This window comes from Vollenhovia emeryi, unplaced genomic scaffold (assembly GCF_000949405.1).
Source record: "Vollenhovia emeryi isolate VEMERY1.0 unplaced genomic scaffold, V.emery_V1.0 DF939197.1, whole genome shotgun sequence".
Taxonomy (NCBI): domain Eukaryota; kingdom Metazoa; phylum Arthropoda; class Insecta; order Hymenoptera; family Formicidae; genus Vollenhovia; species Vollenhovia emeryi.
The window spans coordinates 449813-475262 of NW_011967169.1; the positions used below are offsets into that span (position 1 = coordinate 449813).

Consider the following 25450-nt stretch of genomic DNA (forward strand, 5'->3'; position numbering starts at 1 on the left):
TTCATAATAACGTCCTAGGGTGAAGAGAGGGGACCAACCAGCGTTCCTCGTGTTCAGATGCTCTTTTCAAGAGTGCGAACCCTCGACGCGCATTCAAGTGTCCGCTGCTTTGTAATGCCTCTTAATACCGCTTCGCTGTCGTTATTAAGGATCCGGAACATATTGTCGATACAACAGCGACGACACCGCATTATGGCGTCAAGCCCTTCATTGGGCACACACTGTGGGAGTGTAGACGTATCGTAGGAAATGCGGGACTAACATTTTCGGCGGAAGTTGAGAAAATGGAGCAAGGTGGTTACGATGAAATTCTTCAACAAGATTAAAAAATATTTTTCACGTATCTGATAATTTAACTTTAATGGGTTACAAAAAGTAGCCAATGGTACTTTTAAACTTAATGTTACAACCGATTCCGCTGCATATATCTTTATATTTTAGCGGTTAATAAAAGTAAAAATATTAATTTGCCGATAGCATATATCTAGCTTCGGTTTATGGAAAGATAAAAAGTCTTAACTGTCGCTGTATATTTCGTCAAGCATTCGGGAAGAATTTTCCAAATTTTTTTCAGCAAGTGAAAGAAGAGTACAAGAGATATTTTAGGTTCTTTTACAGAAAATTCGGACCGAAGGTCTCGCGACTTCTCTAATTTCTGCTCAAACGAGAGAGATCTCCGAGGGTCGATTTCATAGAAAAGTACCTCGTTTCGCGTTTTGTCGGAGTTCGTGACACCTTTCTTTTTTTTTATTATCGTCGAATTACGTAAAGTGATTGCGAGAACCTCCCTTGCAGGCACTGCAACGTTTCGCGACGATTCGAGCGTCGCGATGTACCTGCAGATAAATCGTGCGAGTTGGCGTAAGACGATCCGGCACGCTATGTCTAGCTTTTTTTCCCACAAAACTCACCTGACACAGGTTCCACTGATAAGGGCATATAGAAAGTGCGAAGTGGCAGATTAAGAAAAGTCTCGTATGAGGATTGTTCGCGATGTCTCCGAGCAAAGACTAATGAAGAATTTTCGATTGCAATAAAATTTATTCAAAGTGGCAAAAAGTTGAATTTTTACTGATTTATGTCGTGCTAAAAATTCGTGCAAATTTGTAATTAAAATTTAGCAACATTTTAATTTTAACAGTTGCATATACGGTATATATTGATGCTAAATATAAAAAAAACATTTAATAAATTTCTAGAACACCAGAAGTACCCTCGTCAGTGTATGGTAATTTTACAAATTAAATTATATTTTGAATTTTCTTTGCACAAACTGTTAGAGATATTTACATTATGATACAGTGTTCTTAAAATATTTTGCAATTGTGAATTGATCGAGATGAGTAACTTTGTATCCGTTTCGTACATGTAACTATTATATGTACAGCGCGTGTTCAAGGTTTCACCATATGCGTCTATTAGCCGATGTGAGCATCAAGCTAATAAGCATCACCGTTTCAGCCCTCAGCAGATCTATCAGAGATTGTTATAATTGGCGTAACATTCATATCTCCCTACCCCTCTCCATTAACTCCATCTTAAGGGTTACGCCATTACGCTTCTCCGAGCACATGTCGCGCTTCCCTCGTACACCGATAATAATTAGCCGCAACTATAAATCTCGGCACCACAGGGCAGTTCACGTAATTAAACATCGAGTTCTTCGCCGCTTGTCGGTTTTTACAAAACCGGAATATGTCGTTATTTATTACAGAGAGAATTTACGGGTGGTTCTCTCACCTTCGCACTCTGGTAAAACTTTGTAAAAAAATACCATGGAGAGTGTTTCTGATTGGCTTATCTATGTCGGCTGTTACAGAGGTGAACGTTTTTGAAATTCTTTTTCTAACGCCGAAAAAAATAGTTTCGAAACAATCGTGGTGTAGCGTTGTATTTTCACATTTCATGAACGATGCTCTTGAAATGTGAGTTTTTAATTTGCTTTATGCGTGTAATTAACGAGCAATCTCGAACGCTTTGACATACACCGCAACGATTTGTCCGTAAAGAATCAGTTAGCAAGTACCGCAAATAATTTTTTTTAAATATCTGTGAACATAAAGTAAAATTTTTCCGTTGACCGATCTTCGACATGAGGCTCTGCGTTGTATGCATACCAGACGTATGCAGTTGCATAGGCGTGCGCAATGTGCAATATGATCCTTCACGCGCGTCGTCCATCGGTTCGTCGTTACGCAATTTGCAATTTTGATGGTTGTCTTATTTCATCTTCTTTTATATCGTGATTGAAAAATAATTTCTCATAAACGCACTATCATTAGGTAAACATTTTTCCACGGCGTTTCGATTAAAATTACTTAAAGATCAATTAAATTAAGATAAAATGAATTGCAACGTTTATATAAAAACGACAGTTATAATGTCAACAATATCTTGCTTTATACGTAGGGGAAAGTCTTCTATTATGATATAGGCTTCTAATATGAGATAATATATTTTAATTATTTTTATTTTCCTCAGAGAAAACGTTTTGGAACGTAAACCTGAATCTAAATGCGCGTTTCTAAGCACACTAAGAAAAAGTGTCGCAATTATTCTGCCCATCACTGTACATTTTACCGGAATTTTTTCTTTATGTCGCCCATCGTTCGGCCTATTGTATATTCGCTCCTTTTACTGCCGCGTCTTTAATTTGGAAACACGTGGACGCTTCCTAAGAGAATATAAGGATATGCATACAAACAATTACAGGAGGGATGATGACAGTACGTCGCACGCGTGCTACCCTCAAATCACGAAGCGCATCTAACTAGCCGTGTAATCGACAATTTCAACCTATTACGACGTCCCAGGGAGCTATGCAGACCCCTAATAAAGTACAGACCTTATGCTTGGTTGACCCCCCCTTAGACGAAGTGAATAATAATATTAAATTTTATATATTTCACACATAACGTCTCGTGTTGACTCCTATTACCTATTTCTTTGTTCGTTTTTTTATTTGATTAGTGGAGTCTGATTATCTTTCTTGATTTTTTTGAATAATAATAATAATTATTATTAGCGTGACTTACTAATTCAAACATTTTCCAGATTATTAAATCGATAGTTAGTGACTTGAAATGTCAAGTGACATTACAATTTATTGATATAGATAGTTTACGGAGAAAAACAGAAACGCGTCTTGCGTCGTGCAAATATCGTGGGTTCGTGAAATTTCAAGTACGTCGAGTTAGTTTTGTTTCGTAAATAAGCTAGCCGTGAATAATTTTTCTTATATATGACACGGCGTAACGCGGCGATGAAAAGCAATCGCACCTCCGGATCTACGTGCGACCCGTCGCGTCGACACGGTGAATCGCGGCATAAAGTGGCCAGTGACACATAAAGAGCATATTTTCGGGTATTAGGCCGAGGACCCTCGGCTATTGGGTCCCATGAATGGCTACCTGTGTTCACGCCTGTTCGCGCACCGTTCGCCCAGATAGGATAAAAATCTCTCGCGCCGATCTACGTCAAGCAGCGGTGCTAATGGGAAAATAACCGACAGATTATGTCGCCTAATCCGCTCATCGATGCGATCGCATTGGCGAGAGGGGGATGACCGAGTACGAGTATTTCGTTGTCGTTCATTTCCCAGATCGCGGACAGATCGCAGGAACATCTCCTCGCGCGTTAAAGTGCCTTATCGAGCTCGACCACCTTGAAGATCATTGCCGAGGATAGTTTGGACGCTTTTCAAATGTGTAGTTTGCATCATTGTTGAAAAGAATCTCTCTTTCTCTGTCATAAATTAATTATCTATAATAAAAATTAGAAAAAAGGGAGGGGAAGAGGCAACGTTAAGTCACGCTGTCCATCACATGTATTTCCGTCCCGACAATCCGAGACGTCGCTCTCTCGCATTTACTCCTCAGGTGCGCATCGAGAATGTCGGCTGCTAAAAATAAATCAGGTCGCACGCAATACACCGGTGCGGGGCGATTGTCAGTGAGCGAGCCCGGGGACGGAGCCGAGCAGAGTAACGTGTAACGTGTGCACGAAGATAGCCGCTATCTCTTGACCGTCGACGGAGGTGGTGTCCGATGTCCGGCCACCAACACGACGCGCGGTGCCGTCGTTACGAACGAGCTCCTTTCGTCACCTCTCGACCCGGCTTATTGTTCGCCGATATTAATTTTAACGGCGCGTAGATACGCCGGACGATGACACCGCGCGCGAACACGAGACGCACCTGCGATGCAGCGTCGCCACAGGATTGCTCGAGTTAAAAATCGACTCTTTAAATTTCGCCGCTTATCCTGCGAGATTTTAATTTCCGAATGGCGCTTGCATAACTTTTACCGTTGTGATACTGTTTTGCAAAACACGTGTTTGATCAAGTTTACGTCTTATTGTCGATTTTAATCATTTGCGTAAATTAACTAATTGCGTATCGTCTCGATTATCTGTCCAAGTTATTTATTTGTAACGTAGTGTTTTCTTAACCTGGCATTTTTAATAATACGGAAAATTTATCGCGAAAAATATTACCTCAGCCAGGGTTTGAACCTGGACCACCCTACACTCTAGGCGGGTATCTCACCAATTCGACCACCACGTTGTTAATTATCGCTGGCGACATTGAAGAATTCTTATTAGCTGTTCATTTGTGTTGCTTAATTTTCCGATTCGTCAATTAAAACGCGGTAAAAAATTTTGTATTTGGAGAGAAGACGACACCTCGACTACTGACGAATAATGAATAAAAAGTATAGAAAAATCGAGCGAGTTACTCGTTTCTAAATGTCATCGGAATACTGTTTCACTTGTCGCTGTTCCATGGAAAGTTTATGCATCTCGTTCCCTCCTCCCGCGCGCTGGTGTCCTTTGCGCGCGATTTCATGGCACTTGCGAATCCGTCATTACAAACGGCTCGCCGGCTCTTTATCGCCACGTCGCTTTACGTGAAACCGTAGATTCATCCACGACTGCGAGAGGACGACCCGACATGACCCGGAACAAACAGCCGAAGCGAAGCGGAAGGTAAACGAGGACGCGTTGAAATCTACGCGAGAGTAAGGGGGGAGAGGAGAGGGAGAGGGAGAGACAGACGGAGAGAGAGGGAGAGAATTGCCGACACCGGTTTAATTTATCTGGATTTACGGCGCTGAAGATGCCTCGCCGTCTGTGCCCGGCTGGAGGAGGAGAATTGCGAGAGTGGTAGATGGGGAGGGGGAGGATTTTGCACAGAGCCATTTTGGAATGCAATTAAACGCAGTACAGTGAAACACGATGCCGCCGCCGCCGCCGCCGCCGCCGCTGCCGCCGCCGCCGCCGCCGCCACCGCCGACGCCGACGCTGCCGCCACTGCTACCCCTGTTGCTGCTGATGTTGCTGCTGTGGCTGCTGTTGCTATTGCTGTTGCTGCTTCTCTCCTCCGCAACCCCTGCTATGTTCTGTCGCCCCTCGTCGTCCGCCTCCTCCCGCGTAGCACCTGTCGGTGCTCTTTGCCTCGTACTCGAATGCCTTGATGTGCCCAGATACAACAAACAGGATGCTTTCCAAACGGACGAGTCCTGATGAGGCGCAAAGTGGATTCGCACCTAGTCTCGGCGAAATGCGTTTCATCGCTTCAAAGAGCTTCCGTCGTATGCCGAGCAGATTTAATTTGAGAATTACTTCGCTGGAGCATTATCGTACTGCCACCCAATGTGATGCTGGATGCGCCATGACGAATAAACGGGTGTCCCGCGAGCTTATTGCATAGCTTTTTGTTGTTGACAGCGTACTTTATTAGTGGCGATTGACGAATTCACGCTCGTATCATTTTAGAAAGAGACACAGTTATTCACTTTTAGTATTTTCATTATAATGTAAGCTATAGATTGACCCCCTTAACTGTAGCCTATATGGGAAGGCGATTTTATGAGGTTTTATAAGATTTCATAAAGAATCATTTCATACAGAAACTTTTGCGGAATGCAAAAGTAAATTTATATGTACTTATGTAAGACGAAAAATATAATATACCTATGTATTACATAACGTGCGTAATATCAGAAAATGATATATTATTTGTATCAAAACGCTCACGAATATATTCAAGTAAACAAGTTCAAGTTACACAAAAACGATCGAATGAAATAAATATACTTTGTAACTAAATCAGAGCATGATTTCTAGTAATATTTTAATTACAATCTTGACATCCTTAGATGAGAGAGGCTATTTGAAATTTCATCCCTTTTCCATACTAATAAATGTGACCAAATTTCAACTAACAAGCCAACTTATTTTTGAGAGGACCAATTGCCTGTAAACGACGTATACTCGAGTGGATATCGAATTGTCGAGCGCGCCCTTAGATTTAATAGGAATGAAGGAATGAAGGAGGGACGATGAAATCGGTCGTCCCCGGGATCGTTTTGATAAGGAAGAGCATCATCCCCCTATCCCAAGGGTCGGGAGGACGTACGGAGGAAAAGGGTGAGAGAGACAGAGAAGAGGAGAGAAAATGGCGGCCCAGAGGGAAATCTGACACCAAATCGAAGGAGACGCCATCGCAAAGCGCGGCGCCGCCCCTTTATCATTGGGTCTTGGCTTCGGCACGGTGTCATCCTCGAGCCCATAAGCTCGAACGTAACCAAATCAAAATGATTATCATAATTTTCCTTGCACCTCGTGCATATAAAATCTCTTCTCTTAATATTACAGCGATATTAATTATGACACTTTACCAGTCGCATTGTAACAGGTGGATTTATTTAAAAAAGTAACTAACAAATCTCAAGTTAATTATTCGTTTGCGAAAAGTAAACAGACCGTGTTAGCCTTCGTTGCCATATGTATACTTAATAAATCGATTTACTGCATAAGGAAATATTTATAATATATTGTAATTAAAAAGTTTTCAAAGTCTTTGCTTATAAAACTTGAGTTTTGTACTTCCAAAATACGCCTTGCTATGCCCACATAGCACGACGTCCAAATGGTAATTAGTCGAAGAAGGCGGAGCAGATTCAAAGGATTGGCGAGGCGTGTCGAGAAACAACGTCATCTCTCATCTACTGATGCATCGGTTCTCTTGATCTACACAACACCGCTAGACCTTTTGATATTTTCAACTACCAGATTTCCGTCGCACGTGACATTCTAAATCGGTACTACTGCGCGCGGTTCTTCTTGGTTTAATTAACTTTTAAGTATTCTATACGGCAAAAATTGTGGAATAACGGCATAATATCAATATATTTATCGAGAGGCGAGAGAAAAAAAGAGCGATTTTTATTATTATTTATTTTTTAGTACGTGCATTTTTATACTTTTTATTGTATGTACTATATATTTTTGCTATAATAATTATGCAGATAAATCATTTAATAAGAATTTCACAGGTTTACCACTCTCGAAAGTTTTTGGAGTCGAATTTTCTCTGCAATCATGGGGGATAAAAGTGAAGAGTTTTATTCTTATTTTTAAGTAAAGCGCTCCAAACTTCGCTCCAACTTAAAATACAATCGCTTTCCCGTATAGGCTGTAGTTAAGTGGGTCAATTCTATATCTTACATTGTAGTGAAAATGCTAAAAGTGAGTGACTTTGTCCCTTTCTAAGGAGACGGTCAGTTCTTAGTATTTTTACTATAATATAAGAGACAGGATTGACGCCGAAACGCCAGGATGGCGCCTGCACGACGGGGCGGACAATAAGGTTTCTACGGGGCCTTTTTTATATCTGCAACTTCATAAAGCAAGTACGGCGCAGAGAAATGTTAGAACCTGAGCAGAAAGGCTATCTTATTCTTTTACAATAACACACGATAACTGTCTTCCATTTTAAGAGTACAAGACAGCCATATTCTGTTTAGGCCCTTACGCTACTTAGCAAACAAATGAGCGGAAAAATCCTATTTCAAATGAGTGACCACTGCTGGTTTTTTCGGCAACCACCGAGAACATCCTGCCACATACACTCCTTTAGGGACATAGCCCTTCAGATTGGAGGTTTCCTTCGACAAAATTAGCAGTCTACCAAAAGTAAAGTAAAACCAAATACTCAAGATACCAGACCTAACTGGATAAAACAGGCTTTAAGCCTAATACACAAGAAATTCATATGACTTTTTTTTAATGCACTTGATCTCTGCAATCATGGAGGACTTAATGCATTATTGATCGAATGTATTGATATGCTAGGTTATATACGCACATTTAGGAACATGTTTAAAAATATGTGATTATTGTCAAGTCTGAAAGAGCTGTCAGATTTCCTCAAAACATATTTTTTGGCTTTACTAATAAGTATTCTTGCAGAGGTCGGTATATTTTCATAGCGCATTTCAATTCTTATGGGTTTTATGTTTATTCCGGTTTTTGTTAAGATCTACTTCTTCTATAAAATAATATTAACCTTCAAAGTGCTTCTGCGAGTGATCGGCCCATAATCCCTCCGGCGAGAAAGGACTTGTCGAGGAAAGTAAGAAATTATAATATTGATGTTATGTATTTGTTACTTGTAGTGTTCATTGGAATAGACCTAGTCCGAAATGACTCGTCAATTGACGCCGAAACGATGTCGAATCGACGTCAATCGAGTCATTTCTGACTGGGCCTATTCCAGTGAACACAAGTAACATTAATACATAACATCAATATTATAATTTCTTACTTAACATAATAAATGTAACATAACATCATATCATCAACATATAATAAATGTATTCTTCTTCTGATGTCTTTCAATAAAGATCAAAACAAAAGGAGAAGAGAAACAAAGCTTCAAAGCATCTGTAGCGGCAATGTAACATAGCTACAGGCTGGTCACACACATAATTGCAAATGCATAGCATAAGTTCGTCTGTACAAGACTTGGCCCATAGTCATCGATATAGAATGAACTGAGCATTGTGAATGGCAAACGCGCAATTTTCCACTTTAATAGTCTTTAGTAGTCCTTTTATCCTAAATAAGATGTTACTAAAAGAGACAACCAAAAACTTTCCATACAGTAGATCCTTTTCAAAGTCGAAGAAGAATCCAAGTAAAAAGTGAATACGGCTCTTTCACTCTTTTGAAAGGTAATTTGAAAGGTCTCCATTTCGACTAGCAGTATTTTCATTATTTCTTGGAGTGTGAGCTTAAGAAACATATTGTACACACATGGAAGCACTTACCATACATAATGCTGTTCAATGACGTGTTCTTCAAAATATATTTGATAATAGTTAATTAATTCATAATAACAAGGGATGTAACATTTCATGAAAATTATAAAATGGAGGTAAACGATCGAAATACATGTGTACAAAACACGTAACGGTAAACGATATACGCGATGGTCGTGAATGAACGAAACCGATCCTTAGGCGTGTACGAGTTCGTATTCGGACCGATCTGCAGCTAAAGTTACGTTTGTCGTTGGATCATATTTGCAGAAATGTGTATCATAATACGACTCCAGAGATGAGCCGGCGACCTTCGCGAGGGGGTGGAAATCTTATCGCGAAATATAAACACGCTAAAAAAGCGATATCTGCCTTCTTCGTTACATCGTCCTACACATCGAAAGTCCCCTCGATATTATGCTGAAATCTTAAGTAAAGCAACAATTAGCATAGCATTATTAACAATTGTAATTTGAGACAGTGATAATAACTCGACGATTGTTTTATATTTTCAACTTTTACATTTTAGTATATTTTATATTAAGTTATACCTACATATTTTTTATGTTATTATTGCCACAAAAATTGTGAAATTATTATATAGTTGTATACTATAGAATTATTATTCATCTCATGTCGCGCACGCGTTACGAGTAATAAATTATTCCAAATATATGGCGTCCGATGATGAAATGATCCATCAAGAAATTTACGACGGACTTCCTTTCGTCAAATCTATCGTCGAAGGGTGAATGATTATTGTCGGCTGTTGTGAAATTAATCAAACACGAGGTGCGATAGCGTTGCGTGGAATCACAACACGGTGTACGGTAACGTTGACACGTTCCATTTCCGGTGTTTATTGGTCACACGCGTACTTGGTGATTCCTCGATAGCTCCGTAATAGTGGAAAACAGTATCTACCATACGAAAAAGGTGCACAAAAATTGCTGAATGTCGTCAATTGGTAGCTACGCAATAAGGATATAAATAAACTGAAATCTTTGATAGGCAAATTTCTTTTGCTATATACGCACACACGCACACATTTACAATTTTTATTTTAAACCTCAATTTTTAATTTGCAGTGAATTTTAGCAAGTAAGGTAACGGAAAAGTAATCTTTCCAAGCCAATTAATAGAATTATTTCTAGTTATTTTCTCGAAAATATAACTATAAATATCTATGGAAAGACACGCGCGGAGTTTTATTAAGGATATTCAACATGAGAGAGCAAACATAATTCATATGTATGAGTCGAGAACGGAGTACGAGGCCGAGGGGACAGCTCGATGCACAATGCCATAATTCGTCACTTCAGTTACATAACAAAAGAAATTACGCGAGTCCGACTCGAGGAAGGAATCGCCGAAATTCGATATATCCAGGTAATCGGTCTGTCGCGGAGGTCGCCAGGTGAGAATCCAGTACCGTGTACAGAGGAATAGGAAGCGGGGCCGGCGCGGGATCGCGGGATGGGGGTGAAGCTCGCAGTCGGTAGGGGGTAGAAGATCGCACCGCCCCTGAATTGCACCAATTGGACGGAGCGGCACGTCGCACGTTGACCAATCACCGGTCCGTGCCGTTCCTCGCTCATCGCACGATTCTGCTGCCGAAATAAAAAAGGAGGACAACCAGGGAGATCGAGGAGGGAGGAGGAAAGAAGATGAGGGAGAGATGAGGGAGAGAGGAGAGCGAGAAAAAGAAAGAGAGAGAGCGAGAGCGAGATAGAGCGATATCGGCATCGGCATCGTCAGCATTGCCACCGGGGTACCACTACTACAACCGTCCTCGGAGGCGGTCGCACGACCACAATTCAACGACGGAAGCCAGCGGAACAACGGCTGCCGCACCGCGAACGCGACGACCGTGATCGCCTTACTAACTTGGTGACTTGGTCATGCAGTGAGAGCGTCTACCGCGGTCAAAGGCATCCTCTCAAGGAGGATTGCTTACGCAATTGGTTTGTTCACGCGATCGCCTATACATAAACTCACTGTTATCCGGTACAGAAACGGGGGGGGTTGTTGTGAACACTCGATGCCAGAGGTAAAGAACCAGCAGTGCACAGGTACCGAAACGCGATGGTGCGGTGAGTCGAGAGTATTCTCATTTATACGGTGGGTTCGATGGTTTCGCCGCGGGTGGTAAATCGTCGGTAGTTACAAGAATTATTCACCTGGATTCAGACTCGAAGCAGTCTTTCGACACTTCTGACTCGATAGTGAACGAACGGACAATTGGTACCCCTACGGCAAGATGTTTACCTCATTGGACCTTCTCACAAGATTATTGTGGATGTGACAAGTATCTCGTTATGATTGCGTAATTCGTTACGAACCGTTATCGAAAACGGAGAGTTCAGGTTTAGTTTCAGACACCGACGGGACTCCAAAGTTATTTGCTTACAGTGCGGTAATGAAATCCGATTTCGAAGGACAAATAAATAATCACACGCGTAACAGAATATTTTTAAATTATTCGTGAAAAGAATATGTTTGCCGTTTATAAACATGTAACTATTAAAATAGATGTAAAAATAAAAGTTAACTTAAAAAAATAATAATCACTGTAATGGCAACTAATCATTACGCATTTAGGCTACTTTTTCGCGATGAAGTGCACGAATCATCGAATGTATCGTGAAAATATAATAATTATTTGATATTTACATATAATTATCATACGTTCAACGAATAAAATCTAGCAAATTTAAAAAAAATTGCAAACAGTTTTTAAACCCGTGGCTTAAGAAATGTTACAATTTTATTGGAGTAAGCCTCGATGAATGGAAATGGAGTCGGGCATCGACATGAATGAAACGCGCGTGATTAAACAACCGTCGCGACGACTTCAACGTGTGAATAACGGATGCTTACCTTCGTCATCAGTTATTCATCCGGTCGGTCTATAAGATATATCGCGATCGTATTGTAATTTGCCGAATGGTAAAAGCGGGAAAGTAAATTCCCGTAAGAACGTTAGTCGCGATCTTCAGACTAAGATAAGTTTTCACGTTCCTACTTGCTGGAAAATCCAGAGACAAAAATGTATGGACGATAGACATACGTAAGAGATGAAAAATATAATAAAATAAACAAATATTAGAGACTCCAAGGGAATTTTTCGAACTTGGTTGATGTAGACAAATGTAAGTTGCGCGGCAACTCACACGTTGTCAACGTTTCACTTAAGTTTAGACTACAATCGAGGTAGTTTATAAGTTAGTTTATAATTCGAGAGTTTATAAGCGGTTGTTGAAGCAACTTTGAAAAAAAAAACATCGCGGAAGAAGCCTGCGTCTTTGAAAATTTCTCACACTCGGGATCAGCGAATGAGTACGGAATTCTGTCTCCTATCCGACACCTGGGTTCGTGAGAGGCACGTAGCCACCAACCAAGGATGTCGGATAGTTCAGATCAGCTGTCATCACCGAACAGCGATTGCAATAGCCAAATGGGCGTCGTGCATCGCAATGCAACCGCGCAATACAGCAACGCGTCGTCGATGTCCGGCCTCGGACTGACTCATCATTCTTCAAATCTAACGCCGTCGTCGAATGGAAGTCCCCAGTATTCGCAGGAGCTTTCTTCCTGCAATTCTACCAGCGTAAACGCTAACATCGGGAGCATCGGCGGTCTCTCCCTTAGCAGCAGTACCAATAACTTCACGCCCGAGCAGATATCCTGTATGTGCGAGGCGTTGTCGCAAAGCCAGGACATTGAGAAACTGTCCAGGTAATTCAAAAACACCGTACTTCGGCGTTTTCGCTAGCAATAAATGTTCTTTATTTACTCACTTGAAAATTATGCACGCAATATTTTTTAAGTTCTATCCTTCTTTTAAAAGTTATTTTTGTTTCGGATGTATTAAAAAATTCTATTCATATGCTAGATTTCTTTGGTCTTTACCGCCCGGAGAACTGTTGCGTGGAAGTGAGAGCGTCCTAATGGCGCGTGCCGCCGTTGCCTTTCACCGCGGAGCTTATCACGAACTCTACTCGATCCTAGAGAGCCATCCTTTTTCGCCGCGTCGACATCCCGAACTCCAACAAATGTGGTTTAAATCGCATTATCGCGAAGCTGAGAAAATCCGGGGACGACCATTGGGGGCCGTGGATAAATATCGGCTACGTAAAAAGTATCCACTACCGAAAACAATTTGGGATGGCGAAGAGACCGTGTACTGCTTCAAGGAACGATCGAGGAACGCTTTGAAGGAATGCTACATGAGGAATCGATATCCTACGCCGGACGAGAAGAAAAATCTTGCAAAGAAAACTGGCTTGACGCTGACTCAGGTGTCCAATTGGTTTAAGAATCGCCGACAACGAGATCGCACACCGCAAACGAGAACGTGAGTTTTGTATTAAATTGCAAATATATTCAAATACGTAGTTATATCAAACTGTTTAATCGAAAAGGGTTTCCTTTCGCATCGAGAATTAGAATTAACCGAATTAACTTGATTGAATTAATCGAGTAATCTCATACAGCAATCATCTCTTTATTCTCGTACAGGGTGTTAAGGATAAGCTGTTCATTCGCTTGTACACAGGTAGACACAGTAGAACGGGTTGAACTGAAGAGAAAAGTTATGTACCATTTTGTAAAATTTGCAATAGTTATCGAGTAATTGAGCGAATTCCAGCGAGAAATGACAATGTCGAATCGACATTGACACCGTCAAAATGACGTCGATTCAACATCATTTCGACATCGATCGACGAATCCTTTCCTACTGGGATAAGCGCGAGGAAAGCGGTATGCGTGTACTCGGTAGGCGTGTAAAATGGCTTATTTGTTGGATCTCCTAGTAACGGTGAGCATCATCTGATAGCAAGAGGTGGTGCGACGCGTGGTATATAGCACCGTACAGAAAAATTGTCAGGCAGCGAGGAATTGTTTACGCGTCTTATCGTCCAAGACCCGCCGCTCGCTACTTGCAAGATGATGCTCGCCGTCGCTAGGAGATCCTAACAAATAAGCAATTTTACATGTCTACCGAGTCCGGTCTACCCCTTTCCTCGTGCTTATTCGCTCAGACGTTTTCATTAATTACTCGATAACTATTGTAAATTTTACAAAATGGTACAAAACTGTTCTTTTCAGCTCAACTTGTTCCACCTGTATAAAAGCGGATTGTCCGTAACAGCCTGTATACAGGCTAGCGTTTCTCAAGTGGGGTCGCAAAATAATATAATTTTATATAAAATTTCTTATACAAATTTTTCTTTACTTGAGCGAAATAGTCCCGCTTTACCCTATGGGGTTTTTGCAGGCAGGGGGAGGTCGCAAAGTATTAATTTTACTTTTTTTAAAGGTTTTACTTTTTTACTCTCAAGGGGCTAAAAGTTTGAGAAACGCTAATATATTCCCAGCGGCACCTTTCATAATATTTTTTTAATTCTCTAATCTATATTTTCCAATCACAGACAGTTAGGTGCTTTTTTTTTTTGGTGAGACATTTAGCGTCTATTTAGTTATGATTTGAAAAGAAGTGGAGTGTATTTTACTTCAGTTATTTTCTCGTAATTATCGCCATAATTTTTTCAGGTTTCTTTGTCTTTTACTTTTATCACATGCACTGAAAAAAATCGGATTGCATTAATTAGAAATCTACACTAAAAAAATATTTGTGTGAAATTACATGATTATGCTGGGTTTTTTTTCGACCTAGCATAATCATGCAATATTACTACCCACATGGAAAATTACAGACTTTTTTTCTGTAATTTTGTATGAAAATTTAAGTGATTTTTACGTAAAAATATTACTTTCATCTATTTTACTATTTTTGTGTAAAAATCACTAGAATTTTCCTGCAAAATTACAGAAAAAAGTCTGCAATTTTCCATGTGGGTAGTAATATTGCATGATTATACTGGGTCGGAAAAAAACCCAGCGTCATGTATAATAATTTTACACAAATATTTTTTTCAGTGTAGTAGATTCAACCAGTCGTCTCTTAGAAAATGGACGAATCAGAATTTCTTTAGGATTTACTAGATGCGTAGTAAAGTCTATGAAATTTCTGGATATGAAATATCGTGACATATATATATATATAATTTCTCCCTCTTATTCCTTTGACTAATATTCTACTAACATAGCGATATTGGCCAAACGAACGATATGAGATGAGGGATAATTACGAAACAGATTACTTGAAAAGGGTCCAAATCCAGGACCGAAACGTAGTTTTTATATTAAATAAAGGCAGTGTAGGTCGTTTATGAAAAATACTCATCATTGTTTTCAATTGCTGGCGATATCATATCTACCCCAAAGTTTTATATATACATATATATATATCGTGATAATTATAAATTCTCTTTGATTTAACCAAAATACATTTGATCATACGCGTTTTTTTTTTAATACAACCAAAGCAATTTTCTCAGTGTGCGTATAATATTTTCCAATGTTCTTTTACTAATAACATACAATTATATACACGCATCGGCATAAATGCCGTCCCTATTTGTGTGAGACGCTCACACGGATAGGAACGGCAGTTATGCCAGCGCGCGTACCACACATTATGTACCACATTATGACTATATAATGGATGACATAGGGTCGACGGACATCTCTTTGTCGAAAAAGAACATGTGTGGGGAAGCATGTGACACATAAATCATTTGTCTTATATACCTGCGATCTTCTATATCTACGATTTATTAACTTGAATTTGACTTTTTGAATTTTTATATGCTAATAGCAACTCAGGAATAACATCCTCTTGCCCTAGTAGCACAGTGCATTGGCTAAATATTAGCCTAATACAACCAAATATATGTTTAACCAATGTTTGGTCAATGTACTGTGCTACTAGTGTAGACACGATATAACTTAAGAAACCCAACTTTGGAAAAATTGAAGAAATTTGATATAAAAATTTAAAAAGTGAACTTACTGTCAAACTAATTGGCAAATTTTATTGAATTCGTTACAACCTTCCGATCTTACTTCAAGTCTTTTCAAGTAACAGTACTGCAAATCAATAAAATATAAGAAATTAAGGAGCCCATTCTGTAAACGTTAGAGAGAGAAAGAGAGAGAGAAAAGAAAAGAAATTAACGAACCTAATAAGAAAACGAGAAAAATTCTTGAACAAGCGAGTCATCGTCATCTGTGAGATAGAGTCAAACGATAAAAATAAAAACATATCCGAACATTATGGAGGTTCGATTTGAACTGATTCGTAGGTACCTAACGTCATATGTATATATCAAATATCTAATATATAATATGTGATAAAAATCACAGTGAAAGGGATTTATTGTTAAATTTTGTATTCGAGAAAGCATTAAGTGACATACATTTTACTCCTTTCGTAAGTAGATCAAATTACTCAATTTAATCTACAGATTTTTACGATCCACGTCCACAGAAATATTTATTATGATAGAAATAATAATCGAGCGATGATATAATCATGAGACATTCTTTAGAGTGCCGGTATTGTTCAGTTTTCTTTTCCACCCGGGTGATTATCTAATCCGCGTGCTTATCTAATTAATGTCTGCGTCGTGTTGACGTCCTTTGTGACGATTACGAATGGGGGATAAGGTCTGGCAGCTCTACGTAACACTGGGGTTGTTATGTTACGCGCGAGGTTCATTGGTAAACGATACACTCGGGAGAAAAGCAGCGAGAGGAACGTAGAAAAAAAATGTAGACGGAGTCACGCTTAGATAATACCGGACGCGTGTTCAGCCGTTTATTGACATAACAGGGGCTGCAAATTACGATAAGATCGAGCAGCATAGGCTTAATCTCTCGATCAAGACGCACGGAATCAAGAGCAAAATTCTCGGAGCGACGCATGAAATTCAGCGGACCAGGAAGCGTCTTTTTATTTAATATCGTATATAATATATCGTATATAATACGCAGTTAAATTCATAATGTCAAAATTGATTCAATGATGAATATCGTCACTCCTCTTACTCAATTTTTAACTACCATGTATCAAAATTTATTATTTTAACACAAAATTTTGTTAAAGCTACGACATCTGCTACTAACATTTTTGTAATCTCTTTAAACTTCATTGTTTAATTAAATAAATTAACTAACTAAATTAACAACATATTGAGTAGGAGCAGTGTCGCGACTCATCACTGAATCAAATTTAACTCTATCATAATAAATGTTTTTGTAAATACGAATCGTGAAAATCTGTAGATTATAAATTGAATTATTTGATATACAAATAAATACGCGTTTATACACGGAAGAACTTTATGAGAGTGTTTTGAAATTTTACCATACATTTTACCAGTAAATTGTATGGTAAAATTTCAGAAAACTCTCATAAAGTTCGTCAAAATGCCATGTTGTCCCACGATTACATAATCTTCAGGGTAAATTTTAAAAGAAAATTCTCCGTGTACATTATAACTTATGTATATGTGTACGTATCATTTCTGAATTTTAGTTGTTATTTTTCGTAATTATTTTCACGGAGAATGTAGGAGTTACTCCGCTGAATTTGTATAGAAACATTGCGATAAGATTCATTTTCAAAAATTTTTCAAAAACTAAACATTGTTTTCCCAAGGTACATATCCCAAGAGATATACAAATCGATCTAAAGTAATTAGTAATCCATTTGAATGTTAGACACTTTCCAAGCGTTTCGAGATAAGAGGGACGAAATTGACGAAAGTGGGCCTCCTTAGAATGGGTCTGTCAGAATAGAAGGCCCGCCGAGAAACCGAGTCGTGACCACGGCTCCGCTGTAGCCATAACAACGCTGCGTTCGCTCTCTGGTCCGCTCCTTTCTTCGAGCGCACGTAGAAACTGCGTATAAACGCACACCGCCAGAAATTCCTGCGAGCACGAATGTCCCTCCAGTCCCTCCAGTCCCTCTCGCGCGCGAGGGACATGGCATGCGTACGTATATGCGTATAGGCGTCGCCATCGCTCCCGCGCCGACAGATATTCGGCCGGCCGAAACTACCCGCCGCGCCATTCTGATCAATTTTGCTAAAGTTCGCATGCAGTTTACACTCATTCGTCCCAATTGTTTTTCACTGCAAGCATCTTGCGCGATATTTGTCAGCTAAAACAAATTTTTTAGATGGGAAAAGAACGTTGCGGACTTTCTTATAAACGAAATTCTTACATACCCAAGGGGCACAGAGTATTCGAAAAGAATTTTTTCGAATGCCAGAATTATGAAGTAAATTCTTTCTTCTATTTCTGCTTCTATTTTCATTAAAGATATCTTATTTCTGTTAAAGACATTATCAAAAGTTCAAAGAGGATTCGCTTCTACAGGGCCGGCGTTAGGCGCGTGCAACCGGTGCGTCGCACGTGGCCCCACCTTTCATCGGCCTCGCGGTTTGATCGGTCCCGCTTTCCCGCACTAATCAAGTAGTCGAATATACGAGTATATTTTGTTTGCACCCGGCCACGCTTAGCTTAGAATCGGCTCTGCGCTTCTATGTCATCAATTCTAAGCACTTTTCCGAGAAAAAGAATTCTTTGTATTCAAAACAATTTTAATTTACTAACAGGAATAATCTTCAAAGTCGCCAGCAATAATTAACGACTTCAAAGTTTGACCGTATCTGACAATTGTAATTAATGTTTAAAGCTCGCAACGTTTCGACCATGGGTTGTGGTCCTTTTCAAGGTATATCCAATCATATCTGTGTATATCTAACCCACTGTTATGCTGTATATTAGCTAAGGACCACATTCTTATCTGCTTGTATCAAAGTTAGATATGCTCAGATATGATTGGATATATACATTTTTTCCCGGTGAGTCAACAAGTGTACTTGCACAGAATCTTCTTTGAACTGCCAAAGATAAATTTTTAAAAATTTATTTTAAACAGATTACGCTGATTCATACACGGAGAGATCGATATGGTTACCACATGTCTAATTAGGGTTGGCACAACCCCAGTAAATAGTAATATTTGGGACAGCCATATCTGTGGTTGTCATACCCATATTGGTATGATAAGTAGCGGAGACAACTATATGCATTTTGTGCAGCAAACTTAGTGAATGTTGCGACACGAAACAATGTAGATGCCCCTACTATTTATACGGCAACATTTTTATTTTAGTTATTTTTGCCTTAGCCGGTCTTTCCGTGTAAAAAATTTTTTCAAGTGAATCCTTTCTGAGTTTGTGACGATCACCTGTGCTATTTGAGTATCCGAGTTTCAAAAATAATGGACAAAGGCATAACATAATTTTTAGCTAAGTCTGTGATAATGAATATGTAAAATAAGCAATGTTAATTAGTCAACTTAACAAGTCAGTCTGCACTTATGAATTATCTACGATACTTTTCGGCAAAAGAGTTTTGTGTTTGCTAAGAAAAGACTTGAAAAACTAGTTGAACGTAAAAGAGATCTTCAACATAACTTGTCTCACTTCTCACCACGCTGAACCACACGCTGTATGATTTTTAGATTCGAGCGAGATCGTTCAATGAGATTCTCGCAGCATCCAGCTCTCCTCTCCCTTGCTTTCGAGGAAACAATTCTTTTCTTGGTGGCAGAAGACTTGAACTTCCTCCCCTTTTCTCGTCCTTAACGTTCTCCTGCCTCTTGCCGAAGGCCCTAGGAAAAGGAAACGCGACGCCCCATTACCGTTTTATGACGCAGCTTCGGTTACATCTCCCGTTTCACCATTGAGCTGTTCGCACTAGCAATAGTTTACTACATAAAGGCCACGGCCGGCCCTCCGCAGCTACCCCGATTTATCTTCGCGTGTGCCGCTCAAGAATGAGGACGCGCCTTCTTTCTCGTTAGATCGAGGAACACGGCAGCTACCATAAGAGGTGTGGAAACACACTGATATCGCGGGGTTAGCGCTAATCGCAGTTATATTTTCTGCCATTGATTCAATTTTCTCTCATGCTCATCCACAACAACAAGAGTCGCCCGCCTAGAGTGTATGAGGGAGGTCCAGGTTCAAACCTGACCGAGGTAATATTTTACGCAATAAAATTTCTTCCAGCTAGAGAGACGAATGATATTACTCGTTGCAACGAGAAGAGTTCAATATGTTCTCTAAAAGTCAATCAGTGGATTATCACTGAAAACAGTGAATAGTCACTGATTTGCAGTTATAAGTCATACCACTGAAAATCGTAGCAACACTATCGGCGACTATTCTCTGTTTTCAGTGATAATTCACTGATTGATTTTTAGAGAGTGGAGTTCCACGCGTCGAATCACCCTGATAGAAAATTGTTGATATTTCGACTGAGCTTTTGTGTCGACACTTTCATAAAAATCCCACATAATTCACTTAGAAATTGGATTTCTAATTTCTAGAAAAGATTAGTCGTAAAATGTTCAATTCTTCCTAGTTATGCGCTTGCTATTACATCGCACCGTAGGCGACATTAACGGCCTCCCCGAAATATTATCGGCGGGCTCTAAACAAGTCTTAAACCTCCCTCTCTTCCATCCATTCCATGGTCCAGACTCTTATTCGTCAGGACGGAGAAAGGGACCGAGAAGCAAGGCGTTGGGGTACACGTAGGGCGTATTCCTTTAAATCCGGACCTTGAGGCGCGACCATAAAAATGCGCGGCCCGACGTTCGCGTTAGACGGAGGACGCGGGTGCGGGAGAGAGCGTTACATGCAGCAAAACCAAACCATGGTCATGGGCGGAGCGGTGGTCACAGATGGACCACCGTGCGTGTAGCGCGTACACATGCGCGATCGCGCGCGGCTTTTGCACTTTTCTCTTGCAGCGGCAACGTTCTGTAGTATACATGTGTACTATACTCAACGAAATATAGGTCTTACCATTTCGACTCCTTCATGCATTTCTTTGTTTCACATTTTTTCCTAATTTGCGTCTCCTTGGTCATTTGTCGTTCCCTTTGTCTATTTTTCTTGCCTTTCATCAAGAAGGGTCATTAATATCCATAAATGCGGTACCTTCTAAGAAAATTTTCAAGAAGTATTTAACTGTAACCGAGCACAGGTCAGAAATACCGCATTTTATTAATGTGTCTTTTGTTGTTTTCTTTTCAAGTCATTTACTAGAAAACTCGTAAATTATAGCCGTTCAACGCTCCTGTAATTGTAATGGGATTTGTCTATTGAATTCTTCAATTATTGTACTCATGAGTATTCATCGTCCTAAGAATATGTTGCATGCTTTTTAAGACAACTAAACAATACCATAAAGGCAAAGTGAAAAAAAGGCTATAACAGATCATTAAAAAACAGGCAGGTCAAAAGTGGTCTGGTGGGGTTCTCCAAATTGTACGGTTTTAATGTTAATATATTTGACCCGACTTTTTTCTATTTCTTAGAGTCAACGATTTTTTCCCTAATTTTTTAAGAGTCTTTTAGGGTAATAATGCACACATATGTGTTATGTTTGAGAAAAAATTTTTTATACAGACCTAAAAAGAAATTTATGGATATCCTTACGAGGGTCGTGTCACAATTCTTGTATACTTAATGCTTCTGTCAGAAGTTTGAGTTTTTTTTTGTTTCAAACATAATATCATTTGTATAAGTCAATTGGACCATTGGCTTTTGAAAACTCTGCTAAAAACCTCAAGAAGCCAAACGCTTGTTTCGCATTTGTGTATCCTCGGTCATTTGTCGTTCCCTTTGTCTACCTGTGTCTTGCCTCTCATCAAGAAGGGTCATTAATATCCATAAATACGTTTCCGACAGTACCTTCTAAGAAAATTTTAACTAGATGACAGTAATTACGTAGTGATTGTGTCCATTTTGATTATTTAGCCATATTGAAGCAGGTGGAGTTCTTGAAAAATCTTAAATTGATTTTTGAATAAATACTGAAACTACTACATTTATTATTTTATATTGATTTAAAATATTTATCCATTCACCTTTACAATTCAATAACGGAATTACGATGATGTAACATAAAAATATGATTCAAATTGTGCGTTACAGTACGCTCGTATGAGGTAGGAACGCGTTATTTTGTGATAACACAGGTTAATCTTATTTTAGTCAATGGTAAAAGTCGTTATCCCTTTCTTAATAAGAAAATTCTTTCTTACTTCATGTGTCAATTTAAAAAGTTGCAATCATTTGTGTGAAAAGCAAAAACATAATTGTGCAATTAAATTAGATCTGGCATTAATTTGGACATTTGTGAATTTATCAAGATATAAGATTCAGTCGGCCAAAAGATTGCATGCGTACGTAATCTCTGCAAAGCGAAATTCTTTTCAATGGATATATCGAATATCTATTAATATCATAAATCTACTTGCAGAGACATGCTGCCACTGAATTGTCAAGGCACGACCAACAGTACAATCAGCAGTTCAGTGAGCAATGGCGGCAGCATCCAATCTCTGCAGAGCATTGATTCCGATAGCCCTAATCTCGCTATGTCACCTTTATCAACTATGGGTATGTCACCGGTCACTATGAATCCGTGCAGTCCAATGGGCATGAGTCCCATGGGTCCTCATCACAGCTATGCCACTCCCGTTACCCCGGCATCTGTTCATACCGCACATCCCCATAACGGCGGACTGAGTCCAATGAACGATGTCAAAAGTCTGTGTTATGGACGCAGTGTGTACGACACAGGTAAATTATCGAGGGGTAAACCGCTGAGAGCATTGTGGTGTACAGATTTGAGGTATTACTGGCCATTACTAGGCATTATTTTATGGGCATTAGTTTGGGCATTATTTAGATAAAAAAGGTCAAAACAAGATAATTTAGATCAAAATGAGGTAATAAGATAAAGTAATGCCCACTGGGCATTATTAAGCATTGCTGTACATGATTTTGGTCAGCGGTTTACAGCTCGTAAATGATTAAGCATCCAAAGAATTTTAAATGGGAAAATCTTTTCGAATACTTATATAATTCATGCGTTTATATTTTTACAACTTAACAATTCACTTTGCATTTGTAGTATCAATTTAAGACACATTTACGACGCTTAATTTCTTAATTTCCAACTTTTTCGCTTACACGATCTGTAGAGTTGTATATAAAAAAATTGTATTACGATTTTACAAAATATTAGTGGTTAACGGTTAATACGTACGAATTATTTACATTATCCTGTCTTTGATTCCCTGTCTTCCCTTCGATTTTGATTATTCTAACTTTCACTATTCTGAATCCATAAGGTAAAGATGTGGAGCAGAGCTCGGTTTATTACTCCAGCCATTCCAGTATGCACCACCAGTATTATCAGCAGACTCATCATCAGATGATGTCTAGCTCCCATCACCATCACCACCATCAACAAAGTGTGCCAGCCGGCTACGAGATCATGCTACCACCACCTTCCATGTGACTGTCGGACTACGAGGATGACCGAAGTAATCAAGGTCTTCACGGCCAGAGCGACGACGTGGCGACACGTGTGCACGCCTTCGCCTGATCTCTCCGCTTCTTCTTTCGTCTCGATTCCAATCGTACGCAATAAAAACCGGCATGTCCGTGTGCGAAATAATTATTTTACAAAGCAGGCGATAAAAATATCGTTTCTACTTTTTACCGGAAAAAAATGTTTACGCGAAAAGATACAAAATCTTTTTTTACGCGCATCACGTGAAGAATATATTTTGACGCGACATTTAAACGAATGTAAGTTTTCTCAATTCTATGCAAAAAAAAACTCGAAGAATTTAAGAGCTGATACTCAAGTGATTTTAAAAGATTGGATAATACACTCGATGACTTTTTAGTTGCAACTTTTCAACTAATTTTTATGGCCATTGATGCAATAACCAAAATAAGAAAAAATATAATTTGTATCGAATACATATTCAATGAAAGGTAAAAAATTAATTTTATTAATTTCATTATTTAATATTGATATTAATTAAATTTATTAATTAATATCAATTAACATTACAATTTCTTTTCTAATATTACTATTGTTATTAAATTAATAACAATATTAATATATAATTACTTGTAACAGTAATTATGAAATAGCTGTGAAATTGAATATAGATCGATATTTATATTATTTGTCGTTTTTTACATGTAATATCAGCTCTAAATATAGTTTTTTGAATGAAAAGAATTTATATGACGAGATTGTGTTCTGCGTGCAAATTTCTGAATGCAATCGGACTTAATCGTATCAGAAAGCCAGATCGAACAAGTCTTAGTCAATGAAAAATGTAAATGTAAGACTTTGGCGACATAAAAAAATTTTAATTCAAGCACTCTTCTTCAAGATGAAGAAGCTAGTTTCGAAATGTTTTCTCACGTAAATATTATACTATTTGATTTGTCCATATATTCAAACTTTTCAAACATATTACTATAAAAAAATATAATTGACTTTTGTGCTCCACAAAAAAGAAAAATAACTTTTTAAATACTTGTGAATCCAAAGACTTCAAGACATAATTGTAAGAATTTTAGTGAAATTAATTCTTTGTAATATATTTCTTGCATCAATACAGTGTTCGATAGTTTTCTGAATGAAAACTATAACAATTGAGTCTTGTAAGAGAAATGCCTATCTCTATTTTCGAGGATCAAGTACTGTAATATTTCACGGAATCTTTTAATTTGTTTTAATTTGATATTCTATTTTTTTATAAAATATTGGGTATGTGAGTGAAAATAAGCCGTGAACGTAATAAAGATACTTATTTTGTTAGATGTACGATATTTTTTGACGTCGTGTACGATGTGAACATATTACGTGCTATTGTAAATTATTACGATAAAATCACAGAATTCGTCTGTAACGAAGCTTCCGGATTATGATGAATCGTGAAGTGACAAAGAAAAAGCAATTAGAGTGTAACGCAGCCGAGAAAAATTATGCTGCCTACTTTTCTTTTTCCATAACTGTATATAAGTATTATGGATTATGTATGTAATGTATATATGGCTAAAAAATAACAATGTACGACGGATTACTGGTTTTTAATAAATAAACCTGCGTTCTCTCAGACACGTACACATACACAACACACGCATATACATACACATGTATATGCGTGCAAACGCACATCTAACATATACACGTAAACCATATGCGAATGCTGCTTCTTCCTCACTTTATTTTATAAGAAATCAACACAAAGCTATTATCAATTTATATAGATACTTACAAATATATTATAAATATGCTTCATGTAAAATACATATTACTTCAAACATTGCGCATTTTCTTTAAACCTTAATTTTTTTACCAAATCTGGATTAGTTTCCAAATTATTTCCTTCATCTTTTATATAACTTTTAATCTGCAATATTAAAATAACATGTTGCTAAATATGTTTGTTTCTGTTAAATTAAATCTTTTTTACCTGTAAAAAATGAGAGAGAGAGAGAGAGAACATTAAAAAGATATCAACGGCCGAAATA

At 38.6% G+C, this 25450-nt stretch overlaps 1 protein-coding gene across 1 annotated transcript; it reads left to right on the forward strand.

Annotated features, from left to right (window-relative positions):
- The first annotated feature begins 10859 nt into the window (after nt 1-10859).
- On the forward strand, nt 10860-23953 carry LOC105561997 (homeobox protein SIX2). Its single transcript, XM_012012451.1, has 4 exons — nt 10860-12842; nt 13000-13461; nt 22362-22684; nt 23239-23953. Exons 1-4 carry the CDS (start codon nt 12508-12510, stop codon nt 23406-23408), a joined length of 1290 nt encoding a protein of 429 aa, XP_011867841.1. The 5' UTR covers nt 10860-12507; the 3' UTR covers nt 23409-23953.
- The last annotated feature ends 1497 nt before the right edge of the window (nt 23954-25450 follow it).